Source organism: Diorhabda carinulata, chromosome X (assembly GCF_026250575.1).
Source record: "Diorhabda carinulata isolate Delta chromosome X, icDioCari1.1, whole genome shotgun sequence".
Taxonomy (NCBI): Eukaryota; Metazoa; Arthropoda; class Insecta; order Coleoptera; family Chrysomelidae; genus Diorhabda; species Diorhabda carinulata.
Window position 1 is genome coordinate 27,266,597 of NC_079472.1, and position 27,628 is coordinate 27,294,224.

Below are 27,628 nucleotides of genomic sequence, written 5' to 3' on the forward strand. Positions count from 1 at the left end.
TAATTTATACAGGTCGTAGCTTACTAAGATAAGTCTCTAATTATATGAAGAGTACATTCGTGTAATGTTAAGAGATTATTGGAAACAAAAGCTTAAATCAGCCGTAAATACAAGGAAAATATGTAAAATTAAAGTAGACATAGTTAATGAGCAAATGGTACGGCGTTGGTTTAATTGTTATTTTTGACGTTTGAAGATCGTTCGCGTTTTTACCTGCGTAGGATATTGAGATTACAAGAAGTGGGAAACCAACCTGATACTAGTAATCGCTGATTATCGTACTTTCTTCTAAAGATACCATAAATTACCATTTAAAATCATTTGTTAAGATCTCTAAAAATAGTCAAATAGTGCCACATGATTTAACTTCAGATTCAAGCGAAATTCAAGAAGAGGGGTCTAAATAGATTCTTGTCCTGCCGAAAGATGATCGTTCTATTAGACTCATTTTTCATTTCAACTTACGATGAAAAATGGATTTATCTAAACAACTCGAACATGGAAAATCAGTTGTTAGTCTACCAAAACCCGTTGTAAGAAAAGGTTGATTCGATCGAAAAATATTTTTGTGTATCAAGTGAAATTATCATATATCCTGGTTCAGTTAACCAAAAGTATGCCCTTTAAAAAAGCTCTGTTAGGCAGATAACAAGTCGACAATGAGAACAATTCTAGACAAAATTGGATAGAGTCTTCTAGAGCACCAAAAACAAATGTATACACTTGTAAAAAATAAAAAAAAATAAATCTCAAATTGTGGCTTCTATCGTTCCAAATACTGTTGAAAGAAATAAAAACACATTTTTAATGTCAATGAACATTTTGTAAAAAAATTATGTTTAACATAATGAAAGACACATATTCAAAAAAAATCAACGGTCCAGGGGTAATTAAAATGATTCCATATAAGTATATGGAGTGAGTTTTATGTATAAAATGTCTCAATTATTTAGGAAACGGCTTGTACGATATTTATAAATTTTTATGCGCAAGGAATTATCTATATTGTTGTCAGATCTTTCTTTTTTAAGGAAAAATTATGAACTATGTTATTTCAAATGGATCTCCCTATATATTTTGTGATTTTATAAATCCTTAAGATATACTGACTATTTCATGTAGTATTAATACCTTTATGCCATAATTTCGGAGTTATAGTTACATTTACAGTATCTCTACCAAAGTTTCAATAAATATTGTACATTTAGATGGCTACGATTGAATAAACTCGTTTAATTTGAATATTCTTTAATAATTTATGTGCTAATAAAAATTTCGTAACAAGGTCTAGTGTCAGTAAGTTAGTAGAAAGTTTAACGAAACTAGTGCAGTAAAATATTTATCCAAATCATGGCGCAGAAAACCTAAACAACTGAAGACAAATCTCTAAATGTTTATTATTTACTTTAATATAACAAGCCATGCGATTTTTAAAACTTTGCCATACATTTTGCAACATCCCTGACTGCTCAATTCTTCTTATCTTTGTGGTAATCCTATCTTTTAATTCCTGAATATTGTCAAGATTTGTTTTATAAACGATATTTTTTAAGTGATCCTACAGGAAATAGTCTAAAGAGTTCATGCCGGATGATCGCATGGGTCATCCGATAAAACCACGCCTTCCGATCCAGCTCCTGGGAAACACATTATTTAGGTATTGCCTTACCACAAGTTACTTTGTATAGATGGATTTTAATTACGGATGTTTGTAAAATATCAAGTTCCCTGGATATTTGTCTAGTACTCAAATGTGGATCGTCTTCTAGCAGGACACAAACATCCAAAGATTTGTTTTCAGTTGATGTAGTTTTTCTGCACCCTGATTTGGATAAATCTTCTACTGAACCAGTTTCGTTAAACTTTTTTACTAATTTACTGACAGTAGATCGGTTAGGATATAAATTAATGAAGATATTACACGTTTCTTGTTGACTTATACGCTTCAACAATAATAACAATAATAATTTGTTATTGTAGCAGTCACAGCCAACTAAATGTTTTAATTTATCTTCGGCGGAAATAACGAAACTCCGAAATTATGGCCTTTACGTATAGGAAACATTAGATAAAAAATAATAAATATTTCTTAAGGATTTCGAAAAGCGAAAAATAGGGTGATCTATTTGAAATAACTAAGTTCATTATTTTTCCGTAAGAAGGAAAGATCTGACAAACATGTAAATACCACCAAAATACCGGCCGTATCTCAAAACCCTTATACACACAAATTTTAAAAAATCACCCAATCCGTTTCCTAGATCATTGAGAAGCACACATAAAACACACTCTGTATACAGTTCAATCAAATTTGTTTGGATGTCAACATAAAATCAAGATAATTTAAACAAATCCCTAATTTGAGTATCGAATTTGTTCCGATAAGACAAATCATGAATAGAGATTAAATATTTTTAATTCAACTCTAAAAACATTGTATTAAGATAATTCGGTGATTTTGGATTAAAAAGTGAACAATCACAGTCGGATTGGATTATTGTATAATATTGTATAATAATGCTACATCTCTTTGCCTATATACTCCTGCTCAGTACTCTCAAAATTAGTGTTTTTATTAAAGCATCTACATAATTTCGTACAATAAACAAGTTGAGTAAACTTTACATAGTGAAAATATTATGTTATATTATTGTTATGCAGTGAATTTCATTTTTATCTTAAAAACCATACCGAACAAATATTATTAAGATTTAATACTTACAAGGTATTTGTAAGGTATTATACTTTCATTAGTATTATTAAAAGCATGCGGAAGAAATAAATATATTTTTTGTTTTCTGCGAAATTGTCTATGTACACAGTGTATAAATAGTAATTTATAATCAATTGAAATGAAAAGGGAATGTGGAATTGACTAGACCAAATAAAATCAAAATTATTTATTAAAAAATTACAAAAATCGTAACTTTGATAAGCAAAGTATATAAAGATATTTGACGGCCAAAATTTCAGCTTATGCTTTGTCGTATGGTTTTATTATTTATATTATATATGGAGAATGAAACATCAAGTAATTTAATACATAACAGGTGACTAATTTGGCCACATACCACTCAGAAGATCAGAGCTTGGCAGCAGTCTATTTTGTACATCAAGTTTGCATTCCCTCCATGAAAATTTTCTTCCGAAGCTCTGCCGAAAGAGCCGGAAACGGTTGTTCCATGCTTCTGCGGCTTCTTCGCATAGTAATCCAGTTGGCAATAAAGCATGTTCCACACTATGCTGCTCAACGTAAAACTTGACCATTTTCATTCCATAATCTTCGAATTTTTTCATGTTCACCATATAATCACAAATACCTATAGGGCTCGCAATGGTGTGAGTTGTATGTCAATATCATCCAGATACTTGAAAAAAAAAATACTTATGAGATGCATGCAGCAATAAATCAGTTTCTACTGCACTTTAGAGTTGTCTTGTTTTGTTTCGTTTACTTCTTGTACTGCGGCGAAGTTTTATTAATTGAAAAGGTTCCTTATAATCACTGCGTGTTGTCTATTCAAAATAAATCTGTTTTTTTTTTGTAAGCCTTTGATAAAATGGTGTTTTGACTTATGAAAAATTGCGTTAATGACCTTATCTGTTCTTCGGAATAGTCTTCGCATGATAAAATATTTGTTTTACAGACACTCCAATTATTCGTCTAAACTGAGGATATCCTGCAAATGTATCTCCCAAAATAAAAGTTTCCGAGTAATTATTTTGAGGCTGGAGCCATCTGGTGTCTTCGAAATAAAATCAAGACGAATAGATTTTTAAATATATTTAAACAACTGGAAAACGTCAACTAAATCTTCTTATTTCATATATGAGCAGAAGCCGTGGAATATTATACAAATAATGTTTTCTACTCCAAAAATTTGAGATTTTAGAACAAAAATAATATAAACAAGACAATAGTATACGTCTTTGATTGGAGCCTTCTGGCACCACGGAAAATAATTAGGTAAAGCAAATGCTTACCGACGTTATTCGCCACAAAGGCGATATTGAACTAATACTTCAAAAATTAAATTGGTGAATATGCCATAACAAAGCAACCCAAAAAAAGACTTGACCTCATTATATACTGGTAACCGATAGTGGAGTAAAAAAGGTCCAAAATCTAATAAACATAACCGCATCTGAAAAACATAATAGAATAACGAATTCAGTTGTATTAGAAATCAGTTCCATCATATTGAAGCTTGGAGTGAATATAGACATTAGTTGATATATCAAATAAAAATATTCAATCTACATTAAATGTTTGCATTAGATAATAAGAGAGCTTAAACAAAGGTACGCATAAAACGTGTTTAATGCAGATCATGGAGTGCTTTACATACAATCTACTGTTTACTTCTATTAATGAAATGTTAATAATAGATATTTAATTATATAATAATAACTCATTTTTATCAACTTTTTATCAGTTTTGTTTACTTTTATCTGATCATAGTATAAATCGAAAATAATCATTTTATTAGTTGTATTATATGGAAAAAAGTTGCTGGAAAACGGAAGCTCAAGTTAGACCAAATTCTACCAGTAAAGTTTAAACCTCAAAATTTTCTTTAGCGTTTTATAGTTGGCATTTACCAATAACCCTTGGTTTAACCGTTACCGTCGGTCAGGGGGTATTTTAAACTTCAGTTTAACATTAAACAGAGGAACTTTTGCAAATTTTCACGATGTTATAAAGGATTTTAGTAAAATTATTTAAAATTTACTCGTTATAATTGATGAATTCGACAATGATGAAGAAATTATCAATATTGTCCACGCGCCGAGAAAACTAGAAGTTAGTCGTTCAAGAGCAAATCTTTAAATTATCCCACTTAATTTTTAAATTTGTTTTGCTTCTATGGGAAGCATTTCTTTGTTTCTTCACAAGGTTAACCAAAAACACTACTCAACTATTAGAGAAATTGCAATTGCAAATTGTTCTTTGTTAATTTTTGTTTATACAAGTTACTTAATCAATTCAACTTTAAAACAAATATAGGAAAAAATTTAGTAATATCTCCGCGCGTGACAACTGGCAGAAAAATGCCTGCTTAACTGTCACCTGTAAAATAAATCAATTTTGTTTATTATTGGTTTAAACTAGAGTTTAAACTATAGTTTAATCTCCAGTTCTACCCTAGGCTGTAAAATTAGCCCTAACTTGTATTCTAACAGTAACTTGTATTCCAACTAAGTCGAACTTATCATATCTACATTACGTTTCAAATGCGATGCATAAATTCATTATCAACTAAAATTATCATATACTTACGGACTCTGAGACACTTTTATGTAAATTTTTAAATATTTCAGAGATTAGAAGGCGTCTCTTCTTAACTAAAGAACTGTGAAGTTCAAATGTTAGTAATTGACAGAAAATTGTTGAACATTGCACGTTTTGTATTTTATTATTGTTTTTTCAAATCAACACCTAATATTCATAAGATGATATTGACTTAATTGTTAAGCAAATAGACTGTGAAATTTTAAAATGCAGCACTTGATTTTACCAGATTACGAATGTATGATTTAGATGACGTTGATGAACAAAGGAAAGGCGATAGTTGAAAGGAATGTCCTATGATAAAGATGATTTTTAAAGAAGCTAGCTACCAAATCATCAATAATTGTTTTGGTGAATCTCATTGTACGTTATACTAATACTTATATAGACAGATAATTGTAACGAGGTACCGGCGGAAATTCTTCAAGTGATGATCGAACTGAGGCCTACCGACCGCTGAGCTTACTGAATACTACAGGTAAATTATTCGAACATCTATTGAGACCAAGACGAAAAGACATGAAAGTCGGCTTTAGAAAGGACTGATCAACAATCAGAGCAATCCAGAAGGTGGTCGACACCTTTTTGAACAGATACTGCAACGTGGCACGACCAATCGTGATTATAGCAGCATTCGACACAGGGAATACCTTTAACTCGGCCAGAGGGTAGACATCTTAGAGGCACAAGACCCTTTCGGGATCCTAGACTATTCGAACCAACTGGTAGAGGATTATCTGACAAACAGTCGAATGAATAATCTACGAGACGACAAATGGACAGGTGACAAGACAAATTACCGCAGAGGTCGCATAATTATCTATATTGGGACCGGATCTATGGAATAGTCAATAAGATAGTCTGCTTAGACTCGAATTGCCTCTTGGCGTGCTTCTCGTTGCTTACGCCAATAATGTGATAGTTGTGATCACCGAACAATCTGCAGAATTAGCGCACCTTAAATTAAACCAGACAATGAGACGAGTTGGGGGATAGATGTCAGATAACGGACTTCATCTCGATACGGAAAAACTGAGCTGATATTTCCCAGAAGAAAACGAATACAGGCAAGACATCGAGGCATTTTTATTTATTTATTTGTTTGTTTGTTTACTTTCTAGAATTATTCGAGAAATTCTCTCGGGTATAAATACTAATTTGTTCATCAGCTGAAGTCAGCATATAATTGAATGTCATGGTGAATGATATAGTAAATAGTGACAGCTGAATTTTCAAAAATCATAAAGTAGTGAACAGTTAATTAATATAAATAGTGAGTAGTCATTTTAGGTAGTATCTAGTGTGAGTGTGTAAATAAATTAAGCAAGTAAGAGACAGTGTGTATAAATTCATCCCACCGTTAGAAATAGTTTCAATAAATAAGAAAAACATCACAATATGGAGTCGAAAAATTGATCTTGACTAAAGCACCCATGAAAATTTTGGAAAAACTTTTGAGATGTACTGTTATAGGAGTATGTTGATAATATCATTGATGGACGTCTCACCAATTCCAAAGTACTACAAGAACTCAACATCAAAACATTTGAAATCAATAATAATATGAAAATAGACCGGGATGAAGGAGAAACTCTTGGCTCTAAAACGGATTAACACTGCGTGGGAACTGAACCCTTCAGTGGAATTTACTACAGGATATTAGAGAAAGCGGACGTAGATAGGGAAAACTAAGTTAATGAAATAAATTATCTATAGAATAATATCAGTCTAAGTGAGAACAATCTAAAATTTATGAAGTCTTGTTGAATCAATTCAACCTAAGAAACTCCACAGAATTACACCTGAAAGCATATGAAATAGAAGTGGGATTGGTGGATCAGCTGTAAATACTGAGTATCGCAGAGAGGAATAGGTCGGAATAGATAAACTAGGTCGCAGTGTATATGACACATACATCCATATGTATCATAATAAAGCAAATAGCACTATACTTTTAAGGTTGAAATCGTAGTTTTTTTTCCATTTTATCAAACAATCTGATAACGTACTAGATAAATATCATTGTGTACGTTTTACTGGTAAAGAAACAATAGTAGTTTTTTTATCTTACTCCAGCCGTTGTTTTTACAACACACTCGTTTTCAGTTGATTTATTCACTTTTGAAAACACTTTAAAAAATGTTTTATTGTATGTATTATTTATAAGAAGTGGAAACAATAAATTTGATACTCCAAGTCAATCCCGCTCTTTCCAGAATTGGTCCCTATAAGAACGATGCAAATTTATTAGAGCCGATACGTCTATGGTACAATTACGTTTGTTGAAATACAATTTTTACAAATAATAAGATAACAACTTATTCTGCTCCGTGTTAAACAAATAAACTGTTTCCCAACACATTATTTCTCAAATTATCAATTATAGCAACAATTTATATTTTTTGTTAATAAATGTGTATAAACTATTTTCGCCGTACCGAAAAAAACTATTTCATCTCATTTTTCTGACGTAAAACTCACATAAAGAAAAATATTTAAAAGAAAGTATCCAATCACAATCTTTATCAGTCTAATCGAGTACTCAGGTCGCGTAGAAGTAGAAATAAGCGCTTGTTAGTGTGTTTAGTGAGGACGCAACGCCAAAAACAGACTTTGAACAAATTGGAAGTGAACCGAATTTCATCCATATTCGATTAATCATCGCATGTAACAGTATCGGCTTTTGTTCGCAACTACGGAAGTAATAAAAAAGTTTACGAGGTTAGTTCGATAGTTAAATGCTCGAAAATTTAGAAATATTATTAAAAATATTTTCCAAAGAAATTAACTCATTGAAATGACTTGTTCTATGAAATAGTTAACATTTCAGTTCGTCTTTATAAGTTTTAGAAGAAAATAAGTTTTGTTACGTAATGGAGAAATATTAAAAAGTCCAGCATTCAGTTTTTGAAAATATTATAGAAAATGTGTGGATCCATCAACTACTTAGATCAATTGATTAATGAAAACATACAATATAACAAAAAATTAGCCTAAGTAGAAATATTCTAGGCATCTATTTTATCAGAACGCCTATTGAAACCTCATTATACTATTTTTTAAAAATCTTAAAAAAAATCATTAAAACAAATTTGAAAAAAGTATCTTTCTGATATTTACGTAAGAAAATTTGGTTGTAAAAATGTTTCATGGGCTTTTTAAATTCTTCTATTCACTTTGCTGCATTGTTTTGTTTGTTTGGGAGTGAATCCCAATTTTCATCTGAAGGTACTTAATCATATTAAATTCCTCACAAATTTCAAAAACTTATTTAAAATGGATTTATTTGTTTCCCCATATTTTATATCGATTGAAAAAAACTTTAACTACAATAATTAGAATAGGCATTTAAATTCCTACGTCAAAATGAATAATTTCTTCACAAATGCATACTTTTACAGCTTAATATTAAGCCCCTAAAAATTGTCTCTATACGATGTTATTTAAAGATTTGTTTTTGCTTCAATCATTAAAAGAGAACTGATATGTTACTTTATCTATATTTTTGTGTGACAATCTTATTCGAAATCAGTAAGAAAACATTTATATATATGGAAATATGAAATATTTGTATCGCCTTTCGACTAGTAACATTTTGAAATTAAATCAAATGCTTTTTATCACTAAATCATCATGATTTTTTTTAATTTCGTATTTCTTAGACCTTTTATATTTGTTTTTGTTTTTAAATCGTCTTGATTTTAGGTTTCTTCTGTTACAAAATTAGTTTTTTTTTAATAATTTTGGAAAAATAAACAAAAATTTTGACGTTTCGGCTTCTTTCAGTTTTTATCAAAATATGATATTGACGCTGACAATCTTTCAAAAATTATTAAAAAAAACTAATTTTATAACAGAAGATACCTAAAATCCAGACCATCTTTTATTTTAAAAACATGGCTAGACGTTAAATGTATACTAAAATAATTGCACAGCAACTACATGCCCACAAAAAGTTTCATTACGTGAATTTTTCTCGCATTCAACAAATCAAGTGTACATGAATGCCTAGTGATTCATTCAGAATGTTCAATTTCCAAATTATAAATTATAGACAACAAAAAGACTGACATTTCAATATTGCCATAATTTTTGTAGTTTTTGATAAGTTAGTTGAAGATTATAAATCTGAATTAAATATGAACTTTTCGAATAGATATCTTATTTTTATCTATGATTAGCATCAACTGATAATATTGAATTACTCATACATAAATTGACAAATAAAGAAACCGAAAAATCATCATGTTGATTGCATTGAATTTTTTTTAAGCGCAAAAGCTGTAAATAACGCTCTATCCAGATTCCAAATCAAAACTAACGAAAGTGAAATATGAAGTACTATGTATTTGTGGACTGGAGTTAATCATCATAATTTGAAGCCTTGTGTTACTAATAATTGTTAAAAATTATATTTTGAATTGAAAGTTCACTCATCTGAATTGAAGTTATGTTAAACTAAAAGTTCCAAACATTTCCTCCTCTTTAAATGCTTTCCTTCTTTTCAAACCTAGTAAAAAATGCAGCTCTAAGTTCAATAGATCTTGTTAAATTTGGCCAAATATTCATTTTTCCAAATTTCATTGTAAATGTAAAACTTAGTTCTGTTTTGTAGAAAACTTACTCTATAGGTATTTGATAAAATAATATTGGTTCTCAACTAAATATTCAGTTGGTATTGGTTAAAAATTGATTGTATAGGTCCAATTTTCAAGAAATTGAAATTTTGAGTTTCTTGAAAAATTAGTTTTTTTCAGCTTAATCAAAAATTGGTTCAAAACACACTGTTTGCACCACTACTACACCAACACTCACAATTACAGTGTCTGACACGCGTTTCGATAACCAAGTTATCGTCTTCAGAGACTGAGTGTTCAGTATGAATATCACCAACGGTTCCAGAAACTTCACCTTAGTCAGGAATTGGTTTTTCAATTGTTCTATGAACAATAAATGGCTGTCATGAGATCAGTTCTATTAGAAAGATGATTAACTTAATTCATAGTGGTCCAGAATCAAATTAAATAAGAGAAAAAATTACTTACTCAAGTTTAATTTAATGAAATAACTGTTTTTCAATTGTCTTCTGAAATATTGAGTTTTTAAATTTATTATTTACTGAAGTTAATGTTACAAAAATTGTTTATTTCGATTTAATTTGGATAAAGATTGGCTTCTCCTAAGTTAATTTGCTGAAAAACTAGTTAGTCTAAGTAATTTCCTATAAATTAAGATATTCGAGTTGTTGTTGTTGAAAGATGACCCTTTTGAGTTTTACAAGTTTATTATATTAACAAACGACTTATTCATAGTCCCTTCAAACAAATTGCCCATTTGAGTGTTATTTTCACAAAATATCGTGTGTGAATTCAATTTGAACGATGAATGAAATTTCTAGCTTTCATTTCAATATATTGAAATGTTAAGTTTTGCCAAAAATTGAGTTCTATCTTACTCTAATTAAAAAGTGCTTTTCAAAATGTCGTGTGCATAATACTTGGATTCTTTTAGCTCAGTTCTGTGAAATAACTTGATTAGTTGTGGCCAAATATGTTTTTATCCAAATTGAATATGGATCAAAAACGGTTTCTCGAAGTTTAATTTTATCAAAAAACTGTCTGACTTTATTTTCTAAAAAGTTGAGTTTCTAAATTTAATTTTTTGGATTTCCCAAGTAAAGTTTGATCATGGTTTGTACACAAAACATAGCTTCTCTAAGTTTAATTTCGTCAAAAAACTATTTGTTACAGTTTCTTGTAGGAAAAAAATACCTTCTCCAAATTTAATTTTGTACAGGACTTGTTTGTCTTTTTTCGCTTAATAAATGTTGAGGTTTTGAAGATCATTTAAGATAATAATAAGGAAAATTTAATATATTTAAAAATTGATTTTATTGGTTTAGGTTGGACATAAAGTGGATATTTAAAATTTAATAAGCATATTGAAGTTTAATATACTAAAAAAAGTTTCTGTGAGTTAAATTTGGTAAAATTTTGGCTTCTATAAATTTAGGGTCAAGAAATTACTTTTTCACTTTTAATGCTAACAAACAATGATCTCTCCGAGTTTAGTTTATCAAAAATAAGATTTATTCGGCAAATAAATGGTTTTCCAAATTCAATGTTCATAAATATAAATGTACTGAGTTTAGTTTGTTTGAAAATTGTTTTTTTTTAATTTAATTGCAAAAAATGAACTTTCTAGAACCGAATGTGAGCAAAATGCTTCTGTTAATTAAATTTTGTCAGAATATTTCATTCTATTTGCTCAAAGAGCTGATTCAAATGAAATATGACCAAAAATCTAATTTCCACAAACTAAATAACTAAGTTCAAATTGGCCAAAAAAGAGCATCTCTAAATCCACTATACTTACTGCAATAGAAAAATGTTAACGTTAAAATTAAATGCCGACAATAAAATTATTTAGTTCTCTAATAATTTTCTAAATAATAATTCTACCTCCATCCACATTTCTTAAAATGATTAAAATTCTAATGCATGTTGAATAAATTATTTTTTTCAACATATTATTTATTCAGTTATCTTTTTAATGTAACTGTAACAACATTATTCTAATTTCTCGATTATTCTCACAGTCAAGTACACTTAAAACTACTTACATTCATTTACATCATGCATGAAATTAATTATAATAAAAACAATATTATCTTTTTCCCTTCAAAACATTACAAATTATCTTAATGTTTGATTTTAGTGATTTAGACAAGATACACCAGAACGAAACGACATTTACCATATTTTAATAAGGGTCGTCTAAAAGAGAAAAATTTCTTATTCATTCACTATCTGCATTTCTCATCCTTGATCTTCTGCTATTTATCTGGTATATCTTCGTTGTTTAGTAACAAAAAACTTGGCATGATATTTCTCAACGCGTCCTCTATTATCTAATTTCTTTTCCTTCCAGAACGTTCTGTAAGGTCTGAAAAATATTATAGTCAGATGATGTAGGCATCAAGTTCAATTAATTTTTAGCGAGTCCTCAAAGACTTTTGTGAACTGCATGTGGTGATTCCCTACTGTAGTGTGATCACTTGTGACAGTATAGTACTGTATGTACCATTAAACCAAGCTTCAGAATTTCATAGCATCACCTTACAAGCCACCAATCTACGCTTTTCAGTCCTTTCAACGCCTCCACCAAGATCTTTTACGTTAAACATTCTCATGTGCCATCCACTTTTTATTGTCACTTGTGAATATTATAAGAAATGGTTTCATTTCATTCCGTTTCAACAAAATTTATATTCTTAACCGTCTCATGGTTTATGCTTATCTGAGATATCTATCTCGGTAAATTAAAAAATATCATGCGGTTTTTCTAAAGCATCACAGCGTAATTCTAAGTGTAGTTACTTTCAAATCCTCGCAGCTTTGTAATACAACACTAACAAACCGAACTTAACCTATCCACACCAGTCTAACCTCAAATATCACTTTTAAAACATGCAGCAAGGTGGGTCAATCAGACTAAAGCTGCATTTATAAACTACTATTTTTAAATTTGTTGACTTTTTTGTCACTTGGCTTTATTTGGACGAATCAAAATGTTATTTCACCTGAGCACAAAACATTTGTTTCATTTGTTTCCAGTTTCAGCATTTTTTCGAATTATTATTTTTATTCAATATGTTGTTTCTATTAAAGTAAAAACTTTGGTTGGTGAACAAGAAAACCTAGTATTAGCACAGGTAGCAGCGCTCACTAGAATTTTGTGACTTTATGCTTTGGTAAAATTAAAAAGAAAATTACAATTCAAACAGAAATAACTCCAAGGTACGCCACACCAGGAAAATAGACAGAAAATGGTTGAATTTGGTTATTGCTGCTGCGCATTCGGGGTCATATAACCTGGATACCTGGGTTCAATTACTAAGCACTGGAACCCGAGAATCGAACAGGAAATATATCATCTCCCAGCGTAACTCAGCATGAACTTGAACGCGAGCATGGGCGTTTGTGTTTATAAATCATACTTCGTAATCTGTTTATGTTGAACGAGGGCGTAGTGCGGGCGCGAGCGTAATAGTTTATATATTAACCTTATATGGTTTTAGACCAACACCATCTACTGTAAAAATAAAATAATACTCTAAGTACTTAAATTACTTACATATTGCTTATTTATCTATGCTAATTGTATTTTGAATAGATGAGCTTAAAATATAACCACTAAAACAATGTTTTATTTTGCTTAATTGTTATAAAGTCGTTTTTTATTCTTGTTGTTTTGAAGTTTTGTCAAATGATCAATGAACAGGTTAGTTTAAAATTGTCGGAAAAAAAAATTTTCAAAATCTATTTGATTTATCAATTTGTTTTTTATTTACAAATGGAATACGATTTTTCCCCAATTCATCTCCACTGTTTGTACCGGCTTTATTGGATAATATTTGCGGAATATTTGTATTCACTACTATTGCAATTATGCTATTATTTGTTTCTCAACGACAGAAAAAAAATATTTGTCACCACTATATCATCATAATTTTCTTTAATTTCTCATTTAGACCTTTTAAGTACGTTTATGTTTTTAAATCGTCTCGATTTTAGGTCTCTATTATTATAAAATTAGTTTTTTTTTAATAATTTTTGAAAGATGAATAAAAATTTTGACGTTTCGACTTGTTTCAATCTTTATCAAAATGTGATACCGTCAGCGTCAATATCATATTTTGATTAAGACTGAAAGTAGTCGAAACGTCGAAATTTCATCTGTCTGTCAAAAATAATTAAAAAAACCAATTTCATAACAGAAGAGACTTAAAATCAAGACGATTTAGAAACATAATCATCATGATTATAAAGAATTGTTCAATGGAACACGATTTTTTCCCCGACGAAATTGCAAGAGAGTTGAAAAGCAACGTCAAACCTGTTTCTGAGAGCTGTAACTGTTGGAAAATGATGTAGAAAATATTTTAACGAAAGTGCGGGCCACAGTGTGTACTTTATGCCAGGATCATCCATTATCTAGATGGTATATAAGATATAGAACACAATATGATTAGTATGACATATAAGTAAAAATCCTGTGTGTCATGTTATGTCTTTTAGCGATTGTTGTTATTATCAAATATAATATATTTTCATCCTTGTAAATGTTTCTGTGATACCTAACCTTACACAAGTTTTTTTGAGGACACAATTCTATAAATACAAATCAATGACACTCCTGTCATACTTTGATAATGTTTTAGTGCTTCCGCTTGTGAAAATGTATTTTTCAAATATTCTGACGCCACACGGTATCTGTTTGGATTGATGTCCTAATTATTGCAATTCATCTCCACTATTTGTACTGGCTTTATTGGATAATATTTGCGAAATATTTATATTTACTACTATTGCAATTATGTTATTATTTGTTTCTCAACGACAGAATAAAAATATTTTCCTCCTTCCTTCCATATAAAAACAAAATTTATAATACATTTTCCACTGGTAATGAAATTTAAATGTTTTTGTGTACCAATAATGCAACTGATTTATTTCATTTTCAATTTTTTCAGCTAAAGTTTCCTTAAGGAATAAATTGTTTAGGGAATTTGTGACGACTTTTCAGGGTGATTATCACGTGAAAATAGCAAGTTTACTCTATAAACTCATAAATCCTGTAAATTATTGATGAAATACATATTCACTTATCTTTTTCAATTCCAACTAATTAGCTACTAATTAATATCATGAGTGGTTTCCCAATTATTTTTTTTTAAGAATAATTGATTCGAACAACTTTATCGCGATTAATCAAACACACATTATTTGTTTGATTGATTTTTTATAGATGCCGCAAGATACGGCAACAAATTAGCTAAACAAACGGAAAATTTCCAAAACAAATCATCACATTTGTTTCATACATTTATTATAAACAAAAATAAATATCGAAATAAAACACTATTCTTTGGAAATAATTTTTCTCAAATTGATATTTTTGTTGAAATAGAACCCTGATCACTTTCAGATGCAAATAAAAAAATGACACTCACTCAAACTCACATAGCAACCGTCGTATATTTAGTATATTAAATTATCATGAAAAGCGATAAAAAAAATTATATTATTCACCTCAATTCATACAACTTGCTAATAATCAGATACCCAAAATGCTCTTCCAAAAATTACTCTAAAAGTTTTTATTTTGTGTTAAAAATATGGAGAATGAAAGTTACTAGACTAAACGTGGAAACTGTGCCATATTCACATTGGAAAATCAAAAAATAATGCAGAGAGAAGATATCAAAAACTCTATATGATATTTTCTGGAGATTGACATATCAGAAGAAGAAGAAGACACTTAGGAATTGAAGATCAACTGTTAACCTAAGTCTATTGTAATGATAAGTAGCTCATACTTAGAGGCATATTAACTAGTTCTGCAATTAGCTCGTAAAGGAATTTTGTTCTAATATCTGTTATTTGACGTTCATCCAAATATTCATTCCATACTGCTATTTTGTATTAAATTTGTTCCACATATTTAATTAAATGTAGATTTCGCAAACGAGAGACCATCCTCTTGGAGTGGTGAAAAACTTATCCACATTATGATACCAAATATCTACAATAAATATATGTTGAGTATGTTTGAAATTTATTTAATGGACTAATTAATCATTTTTCAGTTCATATAATTCAAAATTAAGTATTTCTACTATTAATATTTGAATCGTTGAATGCTAATACACGCGTGAAAATATATAAAGAAGACAAAATCAATATAAAATGCTAAAATAATATGTAGGTATATTTCTTCAATTTGATTTTCACATACCCTACTTTGCAATAAGCGAAATTTTCTTCATAATATTAAGGTATTTCTTTTGACTCTCTCATTTCACATTTAATACCTTTATCTCTGTTACTTTGCCATGTTAGTCAAATCATATATATATAAAAAAAATGTTATTCCTAAGTGATCTGTCAACTGGAATTTAATTATGATAATTTGTCTATCAAAATGAAGACTATTTTCATGAGTCCGTTTAAGTTGTAGTACTGATCCAGGCTGATTTGAGTCAGCACGTCGTGGTCAGATATCTTCATTTAAGTCAGCTTTTAAAGGAAGATGCTCGCATTATGGTTTCAACAATTTTGTGATTTGTCTGTTAATGAGATGAATGGTTACTGTTCTCACGATTGGACACTCGAAGAATGTAGACTTTTACTTTTTATGGATGAAAGTGGAATCAATCTTATTGCATATAACTCAAAGAAGTACACCGAAGAGAATGAAAACTACTTGCAAGGACTTATATTAAAAAATGAGTAGCTTTTAGAGGAGATTCGGGGACCGTATAGAGTAGAATTTATTTAGAAGATAAAACTGATCTTTAGTTTACATCCTCGTTTAACCAATCCGCCCACTGAAACATCCAAGAAGTGATAATACAACAAAGAATGTCATACTTGTGTTATATAGAGGAGAGTTTCATGTTTACAAAGTGTTACTCATTACTATTATAAAGTGGCAAGTAAGAAGTTTGAACGCTTTTCTCATTGAATATCCAAGAAAAGGTGTCTTTTGAAGATGAGTGGTAGAGTATATCTAGTAGTATATATAGCTTATCAAAACATTAAGAAAACGATGCAAAATAGGATAGTGGTAAAAGAAACCTTTTTCGTAATCTCGTGATTTTCCATTCATTCAAAATTAATTAATAAAAAATTGAGTAATTCTAACTGACATTGATTGCCGATGTATAATGAAAAGAAAAAAGTAATTTTCACCATAGAATCATCTCATAAACGCTACGGCTATTTTTCAATAAATTTGAATGAAAATTATTGTTTATTATTCTTAGATTTCGATTTATCGTATCCTAAATGTACACATACAGGGTGGGAAAATTTAATGGCATAGGAAGGTATTTGTAACTTGTTAAAATATTTATTTCATTGCAAAATGTAACTTAAAATTTAGAATTGTTTCGATACAAATCGACTGGAATCAAATTATTTTATCTAAGGAGAAAGTGTGCCCGTCAGATTTCGATTGAATATCATTTCGATTTAAGGCTGGCAATAAATTGGTCAGAGTAAAAAAGTCTCGGATGATATTGCCTCAGCCAAATTATCCAATAACAGCATCTGCTCTAAAAAAAGTTAATACCATGTCATTTTATAACCGTTTTGAAAATTATATTTCCTCCGGTATCATTCCTACCTAATTATTTGTCAGTGGTGGAGAGTTAATGTGAGATACATGAATTTTGAACTGCTTCAGTTTTAATAGATGGGAGAAACTTTAAGAAGTTTAAATAATAGTTTTTAGAAAATGGTCCTGAATCATTCCACTCTTTTGATACTTCATTAGATATTAAGCAGAAGTATTATCGTTGTTTATATCTTGTTCCCAAAAAGGGTCCTCAATAAATCCATGTGTGTTCAAACCAATATTTGTTTTGAATCGATTTCAGATATGATCCAAAAGAGAAACATCTGATCAACAACTTCCAACAACAGCTTTTACCTCTGTAACCTTATAATATATGCCTACTCCTTGTAACTCCTCCAAAAAAGATCCACAAACTTGTCTGAAAACATAAACAAGGCATGTAGAAACAGCGTATCGGTTGTTTTTGAACACAAATCTATCAGAACATTGTTGGAATACTTTGCAAAAATAATAAACAATTCACCAATCTACCATTTCGAACAACTTCTGGCCATTATCCGAATCAACACTCATAACCAAAGTGAGTGTAATATAGTTCAAGCTTCCTCTCAACCATGCTAGAGTAACTCGAGATATATTTCATGAAACATTTGGGATTTCAGATTTGGATCGGATTTATCTATTTGAAACCCTACAAAATTAATATCATGGGTACGAATTAAATTAATAATATAATAATTAATTCCAAGCTGAAAACACCAAACATAAACAAAGTTTATATTTGGTGTTTAATTTTAATCAAAACCCTTATAACAATTCGAAACAACAATAATTGCTTGTTGGAGCGCCCAAATTCGATATACGCATGCTTCAAACGATTTTGAGCTACTTCTGATTAATTGACCTATGATTTTTTTTATTGACATATTGGTTTACTTCCTTATCCCCACAATGATGAAATCAAGTGAATAATATTAATTTCATGTCCCATTGACTTATATACACTAATTCAATAAAATTTTGAACATCCTAACAGATTATATGCTTGTGATTCATAACCTCAAACTTACCCAAAACGACTTTTGTACATAACCTCAAATATCGCACGATTTCCATAAATTGGACGAATTTCAGTCGTAAATTTAAATTCAAACGAAAACATACTTTGAAATTAACCCTTTGCAAAACAGAACTTTATTATGTTTTATGGGATTCTATCTTGACTTCGCAAAATAAATTAGTTTGGGTAAATCCAGTGTTTAGTTATGCATAATTTTTACTAGTACTATAACTATTCAGCATTTTGTTTTATCATTAATTACCACATATATTGTCTGAAATATTACTTTCTTCTTCTAATTATTCAAATTTCTTATGTTAACACAGTCATGAGTGTCAGGTGAGACCTGAAATGACCTTATAATCTATTACTCACAGATTTGTAATTGTATGGAATTTTCCATTGTTTTCTGTACATTTGATATTTATATCAGGTGATAAGGAAGGTTTATGATATTTCTTGAGCGTTTTACATTCTTTACTTATTACAAATATTGCAAGAAATATAACGATATTACTTCCAGATATCATATTGTAACCTCGGTAAAATGAACTTCTCTACCTCTCCAAATCTGTTTATTACTTTCAATATGAACTGATTAATAAACTGTAAATATGATCAGATGATTAAATCTTAAAAGTGAACAATTTACAGGTTACAATCATTCAAACCAGAGCGGAAACTTAATCTGTTTTAATAAATGTTATTTGTGATGAGCCTGTCACAAACTGATGTGGATAGTGCTCCGACACTGGAGCATTCTTGGTATATTATTTTGGGATTGAGGAATGTTATAATTGGTCTATGCACCAGTTTGTACAATTTGACGTATTGAAAAAAAATTTTCGCAAACTTTCCACCAATTGTACGCTGGCATAAAAACATAATTTCAAGTTGTAAGGTATTCCGTTGAAGCAGTTACATGGTGTCCCAGAACAATATCCTTAAAACATGTGCAGTGGAAAACAATACTACAAAACTAAAAATCCGAAAACGACAAAAAAGAATTTGTATTTTTTGATACCAGACTCGAATTTTACTCTGTTGATTGTGAAAGAATAAAAATTTGTTATTGATAAAATTTACTAAAGAATTAATTTAGATCTATAGAAAGATTTGTAGTCACTAAAAAGTAAATATGAAAGCAAAAAGTGAAGATCAACAGTCATAGAACTGATATGTGGACGACAATGTAGAGTTAAAAATGGATTGTTTATGATTATACAAATTATTGCTAAAAGGCGCTTGATTAAGTTGTAGTTCTTTGACATCATGAAAGTCTCTTCCCATTATATCTTAGTTACCACTAACTAAAACGAACCTTTTTTTGGGTGCTACGTAGTTTCAACCAAATCAAGAACGTCTTGATATATTTGATGGAAACAGCCGAAAAAAGGACTAGTTAAAGGCATAAATACAGATTGATAAAACATTACAAATAAGAAAAAGAGCGTCAAACATCATTTAGGTAGTTAACATAAGACTTCTTTTTGGACAACAAACAGATGAGTGAATCATAAATCTAGTATGAGAGGAAGATTTTGTTAAGATATAAGATAAGATGCATAGGCTACAATTGAGCAACATTATAAGTAAAGTTATGAGAGCGATAAAAAAGACTGTACATTTTGAAGTGAAAGCTGGTAGCACTGCATTTGTAGACAGCATTCTTAAGAAGTGAGCTCTAAATGCTGGTGAGTCGTTGTTTACAAAATGTTTACATGCAGCTCTTGGGTCAGTCAATATTCGCGGGTTAATACTACATCAGGATAAGGTCAGTCATATAACATCTACACCATCTACACTGATTCCTACCTAGGAAACAGTTAAGTAGTCGACGTATTACAACGAGGTACGAGATTGATAAATCAATTCATTAATTTCTTCAAAACATTCAAGAAAAAGATTGACTTCAATCTTCTAGGTTGCTAAAAAATTGGTTACAAAAGTGCGTTTTACGTGGTGAAAACTTTGAAAATAAATAAAATAATTTTCTTGAAAAGAATCAAAGTTTTCGTGCACCTCAAAATATTTAGCGTCATCTATGTTTAAATGAAAGTAATACTAGACATCAGAAGATGTAGGCAAATGATGAGTTTTGCCAAAATCCATCAGCGATTGAAACACCACGAATTAAATAAATTCGCCTTTTAGTTCTCTTATATCATTAATTGTTTCTGAACAAATTTCACTCAGTCATCAGAGATAAATGGTTTAGATTATCAATAACTTTTAAACCCTTAATTTGGAAGTGTACCCAAGCAAAAACATAACTTTTTCCAATTATTTGTTTAAATGTAGTGCGTTATTTCCATCCAAAAAATTGCCGCATTTCTCCTTGGGGCTTTTACAGTAGCCTCTATTAGTTTCCAGCACAAATTTGACTTGTATACAATGCAACGAAAACTGTTAGCATAATGACTTATCTACTATAAACTAGCACATAAAAAAATGAAAATTAAGAATCCAGTGTTGTATAACTATTATGATGTATTGGGCAAAAAATTATTTTTTTCACGCAATGCTTGTATTGACAATATTGAGTTCTTACTGTAAATACTCGATCAAATCCATCTTTTCCAGAGTGTAAGGTAGTTATCCGACTCATGGCATTGAAAAACGGTGGCATGTAGTGGAGTACTAAAACAAAATGTCCAGCCTGCTGATTTCTCTCAAATGTTCCAATTGTGTATACGGTTATTTAAATATTTCTCTCCCAAATATATAATATCAAGTTAGATATACTAGTTAAATGATTATTTAAAAGAAGACGAGCAGCGTTTAAGTCGTTGACTAATTTTGGAAACACAGGAAAAGGAGATATGAATTTAATAAGACTTCATGTTACATTAAATATGTTTTTAGTTGCTCATTGGTGAATAATGTATATGATTTAAATGCTTCCTTCTACAGGCCTTCAATATAATGTACTATAAGAAATGGTGCGGAACTTAAACTACCAGAAATTCGTGGTCTTAAGTCAAATGTGCTCTGAATTTAAATAAAAAAGAAAGTCGTTTATCTTATTGATAATTGCCAAATTAATGGTTAAAAGATAGTTAAGCGAAAATTACACTTATATTCATATATAATATTACATTTTTTTTATTTTTAGGGAACACAATGGTTGAGAAGAAGGATTGTTTTTCGTCAACTTATACTGTTGATACATTCAGTTCGACGTAAGTATTTTCATAAATTGTATCACAATTGCTATGTTAGATAATAACAGCCAGTAACAATGAAGAATAGTTTTGCATCACGCTTTTTGTCATGTTTTGATTCATATTATTTAAACAAAACATACAAGTCTAAGCAGAGTTAGCTCAAAGCAGACAATGTATCATCACATAAAAAATAGATAACACTTTAAATCACTTTGTCAATTTATTTGAAGAAAAATATGAATTTAATCCGAGAAATGATTAATAACTAACATAATGGAGGTCGTAATTGTTATAATATTATCAGTTATTATTTCATTCCACGATTAAGCAGTCTGGGTTACATTTTTGTACAAATAATATTGAATGAAAGATTTAGAGGATTCTATGCGTGTACGAAACTTTTAATTCAAGAGATATTTAATTGCTTACTCTATGGAATTTTGTAATTGTTATATCATTATCAGTTTTTTCTTATTTTTTCTTGTCAAAGTCTGGTTTACATACAAAGATTTGAAGGATATCTAAATTATATGCATTTATGTAACTGTTCTGAGATTGTCTCAATCAAAAGCCAGTGATAGATGGCAGAAAAAAATTTTTTGTATTGTGAAATCTTAACAAATTTTGTCCTGACGTTTTCTTAAGCCCTCAACTCAAAAAAAGATTCATAGATTAACCTGTGTGATACCCCGATGTATATAAAAACTATTTTACTTTCGAAATGCAGCATTGGGCTTAACTACGCCAAACGCTATATTTGTTCAGTCAATTTTGTCAATACTTGAGAAGCTTCAAATCAGTTTCTTCTATAATCAAAAAGAAATATGCAAAAAGAATACATTTACTTTGAGATAAATTAAAATTATTCTAAATAATTCACTGCAGCGCGAAATAAGACACTTCATAAAAGAGAATCAATGGATATATCGTATAGCTCTTATATTGCATTCTAGATACACTTTTTCTTATGAATCTGAAAATGAACTACTTTAAATACAGACATGGAGTTTCGACATTATTTTATCTGATAAAGATAAATTTTGAAATTATTAATATGATAGAAACTAGCTGGCTAGTCTAAGACAGAAAAATCTGACATTATATTTGAATGTTGTAGAAGTCAAGTTCTAAGCTAGGAGTTGGTTTAATCTATTGTTTCTAAATTCATAGCACACTAATACCAATTTTTAAAATATGTTGAATTTATTCAAACTTTGTCTGCAGCTGTGGTTTCAACTGGAAAATAATCTAAGAGAGAGAGAGAGAAATGCTTTATTGTCAAAAAATTTTTACAATTTGTATATAAAAGCTTGTAAAAACTAAAAAACAAACAAAAAAATAACTGAATAAAGATAAAAAAGTAAAATAAAATTTCAATATACAAAAGAAAACCACAATGAGTAGCAAAAGATGATATCGATTTGATTTCATTTGGCAAGTGATTGTGCATTTTTTTGCATTGTAAAACATTGAGCCCTTTACTAATTCTGAACGTGGAGTAGGTAGGTGAAGGTCGTGCTCCGCGTTCCTAAGTGGATAGCGGAGCAACGACCTTTCTGAAATTGGAGAAGCGTGCTTACGAATTAGACAAACGAATGCAAAGATGAATAAGGATTCGCTCAAATTGAGTCGCACCACACGTACCCCAGAAGGGAAATAATGAAAGAACATCATCTTGACTGCCGAAACATCATACAGCTGAAACTAAAGCTACAATAATGAAATTTAGATGTAGGTTTCTGATGATGAACCATTAAATCCACCATACCTTTTCCAGTAGTTGATATTAAACTTTTTTTAACAGATGCGCACTATTTAACCGATACCACGGTGAAATTATTGTATTTAATTAGTTTATAGAAACACTGCATTTAATTCTTAAATACAACTAGTATTAATTAAAACTAGTCTGCAATCTTTTCCTTACATGGATATATATTTTCTTCAACAGGCCGCTGTAAAAACATACGGAATTTGAAGAGTTTAACCGGAAATGTATTTAGGGGAACGTGTTACCATTTCCATAATTTAATTGTCTATGATAATAATATGTCAGTATAGGGAGATTTTTGTGACAAAACATAAACGGATGTGATTTTACTTAATTAGAATTGGAATTTACGAATTAGGTTACATAAATCACAAGAGCATCCAGATGTACCAACATTTTTTAATAAGAAACAACAATCTTAGACTACGTGATGATCCTTGTTGAGTTTTGTTTATTTAGTTATGAGCTGAGAGAGAGATATATGAGTACGAGTAGTATACAATTCATGTTTTTTCTCTCTGTTCATGTTAATTTAATATTAGTACTGAGTTTTCAGTAATTAATTTTCACAAAAGTTAAAAGGCTCTGTTACATCAACAACGCTAAGAAGTCTGAGGAACTCCTCGTAATGTCTAGGAACGACATTAAACTGGTAGTAGATTTTCTCACAGGTTACTTCCCAGTGAAAAACATAAGTCAATGGCCAATTAAGTCAATAGCCATAACAGAGGACGATAACTAGTAATTCTAGGAGCAATCCATAAAGACAACATAGCATCTAATCTGCGAATATCCTGGCCATTTCATCAAAGGGCTTAGATACCTCTAATGAGTAGTATTAACACCTTTGGAGGTAGAACTTGAAAACCTAAGAAAAATAGCCTTTTTGAGCAATCTACGTATTTTGGAAGCAGAACAATGTAATAGGTATAGGTGTAGAGGGGCTGAATAGTACACGACTACCCATAAAATATATGTATAATCCACATAAACAAAATGAAATTACAAGTACGACATTTGAAGTCACGTAATTCATAATAAGGTTATTCAACAAACAGCAAAATCATGACAGCACTCGTAATTACAATTAAAGGACGAAGAGAATATGTGCTTAGGAATATGGCTTATAACTTGAATTAAAAATTTGACCGTGATATACATTATGTAGTTACCATATTAACTAGGTGCAATAGATAAACTCAATGAAATAAATATATGACTCATTTTAAACAATAAATCCAATAAACAATATAGGTTGTCATGGTCTTGAATTGTTGCCTAATATTTTCTCTTGGTAGTAATTCAGGAAGTCATTTGTCCTTATTTGCAATTTTTATGTGAGGTGAATGAATGTTGTTTTATTTATTATCCTGTACCCTTGGGAAGTTACCGTTTAAAAAATAAATTTACATTTCTCTCTGAAATACCAAAAGAATTATTATTTGATTTCAAAAACACTGATTTTGTCGTCTTACTTTCTGGATTTTTTGTTAATTTCTTATGCCTAGCTAATTTCTTGTTCTTTTGATATATGGTTTTCCAACATTATCAAGAAATAAAATTATAAAATTAGTTATAACTATTGAAATATGGAAACCTGCTTTTCTTCAGTAGCTGCTTTATCAGAAACCAAATTATTATTTTGAACCAACAATAATTTCGTGCTTTTGTTTCTATTGGTTTGAAAAACAATATTCTGACTGTTATGTGAGCACATGGATTGAATGTTGTTTACCTTAATTTTAGACACAATTTCCTTTGGCTCAAAAATGCTTTAATTTCATGTAGGCTTTGGTGTTTTGGCACCATGAGATCTAAACTGTATCTCAACTAAAAGTACTGAACTTCAAGGATTACTAAGGTAACAACTTTTTTAAAAATGGGGGGTACATTACACCGACACTACTCTACCCTACACACTTTTCCCTTTAAAAATGTGAGCAAGGGTTATGGAGTTCCTCTTGATTTAAAATATTTTTGAATGCTCTTTGCGAATATTCAACAAATGCAAAACAGTAAATTTTTATTTCATTTTGATTGCTGATTTCAAAAATAAAAACACAGAGAATAATATTTGAATGATTGTATATGTTGGTCAAAATGATCTCCAATAACCATCGTACAATGGTATATCAAGTTGCTTCACATAAATCTTCTACAACTTCAGGTTGTGTTACAAAAGTCCCCGTCCTCTTCTTCCAATATGTATAGACAAGAACAGTGATTTATCAGAAATTGACGCGATCTCGTGCTCTAACGTTGTCGTCTTCAATAATTTGGGTAATAATTACATCAATATATATATTTTGAGAGGTATGTAACTTCCATCTAGGTTGGTAGGAATAGGGGACGATCAGACGGTGTGATTTCCTAAAATATCAGTGATTTTAATTTCCAAAAATTTTGGATATAACCTTAAACACTAAAATATGTATCCAGATTGCATCTACACTTACGAATCGATGCAAAACAATTCAATTTTTTCCTTTAAACCGCGTCAATTAGGTCTGGGAAAAATTCATTCGAATGCGCGTTTGGCCCAAAGTAGCAAACACGCACTCTAACACACGGATAGCTGACGCATGCATAATTCTTCGGACAAATGCGCTCATGTGATATGCCTATAACCTTTTATACATATATTTGGTACTTTAATATGTTCTAGACTCCACTTCAGTGTTTCCTATTTTGTATTATTCATATACCTAGTTATCAAACATTTGACTCTGTTTACTATGTTTTGCAATTACATGCTTATTTTTAGAGCTACTTTGAATACAAACGAACCAGTGAAAGTTCCAATTGGAGCATTACCGGAAAAAGAGTATAACCAATATGAACATAGAGAATTGGAACATTCTAATACGTAAGTATATTTTACACTTTTTTCGTTCATGCTATCTTAAAAATACAAAATAGTCGAAATAAATTGAGACTTTTTGCAAAACATTTTTCTCTTCTTCTTTCAAGACAGTAGCCGATATTTTTGTCAATTTACATAATACTCTTTAGATTCAAATCGTTACTTACTTTTGTTTCAGTGTTGATGAGTTTATCAGTTATTTCACGCCATATTATTTTGACTACATAATAACCCAATAAAAAATGACAATCCAAATAATAACAATTTATTATCTAATAATATATTTCAGTCTTGCTTTTCGGCATTAATTATTGGAGGGAAATAATTTATATATTTTACCATTATGTCAACAGATAGCGGTTCAGGTAAGTTAATTATTATTCGGATATGATGTGATTTGCAGATATTACACGACCACGTAATATTTTCAAGAATTGGAAAAGAATAAGACAATTATCATCTTCAAATGAATCATACCTTGACCTCACTGTTACTTTGGAAATCCCAAAAATGGTGCAAGGTTAGACAAAAAAAAATGGAGGATATATAGAAAGATAAGAAAAGAAAACGGGTAAAATGCAGATAGTTACGCACAAGATATCAGAAAAATTAAGAGAAATAATGGCGAAGAATACACAATAACAAAAAAATTAAAACTTGTGAGTGAAAGAAATAAAGAAAATGTAATTTTGACTATTTTTGGAAACTAAAAAAATTTTAAACCCAGAATATCTGTGTACTACAAGTATTTTCTATCAATAAATAAAAATATCTAAAAAATTTCTGTAGGGCGGTTAACTCGTGGTCTGAATGCTGAAACAGCTGCAACTTATCGTCGTGGGAAAATGCCTGGATCTTAGCGGAAAGCAGATGAAATTAAGACAAATGCAGCACAAGAACATATTTTAAGTTCCCCAGAATATGAGAGCCACTACACCAGCTGGTCGAAATATACGAGTCTTGATTTAGATATGAGGCAAACAATCATGAGGAAGACAAATATACCTTGGAAAAAATCAATATTTACAAAATGCTGAAAATATTATGGATTCTCTTTTGATTTGCAAAAAGTACTTCCGTATCCTAAACTGTCGTTATTCGTTAGCGAACATTTGTAGGAATCTTAAAAACTCGAAATAATCAAAATGGGTTACGTTTGAAAAATAAATGTATTAAAAATATTACATTGAAGTTATTGTTTCAAATAAAACTTTATTACTTTCAGTTATTATATATTAATTTCCATTAATCGAAACTAAGAAAATTATAAATTAAAATGCCGCATAATGTAAAATTATTTTTTAATTTAACCATATACAATTCATTAAAT

The 27,628-nt window shown here is 29.9% G+C and overlaps 1 protein-coding gene across 1 annotated transcript in view; it reads left to right on the forward strand.

Annotated features, from left to right (window-relative positions):
- Positions 1-7,658: 7,658 nt before the first annotated feature.
- The window catches only part of LOC130901492 (proton-coupled amino acid transporter-like protein CG1139), a 28,725-nt gene continuing 8,755 nt past the window's right edge, over positions 7,659-27,628 (forward strand). Inside the window, exons 1-3 of the mRNA XM_057812922.1 lie at positions 7,659-8,014; positions 21,613-21,679; positions 26,200-26,301. Coding sequence (XP_057668905.1) covers positions 21,621-21,679; positions 26,200-26,301 — 161 coding nt within the window. The 5' untranslated portion in view covers positions 7,659-8,014; positions 21,613-21,620. The remainder of the gene's footprint in view (positions 8,015-21,612; positions 21,680-26,199; positions 26,302-27,628) is intronic.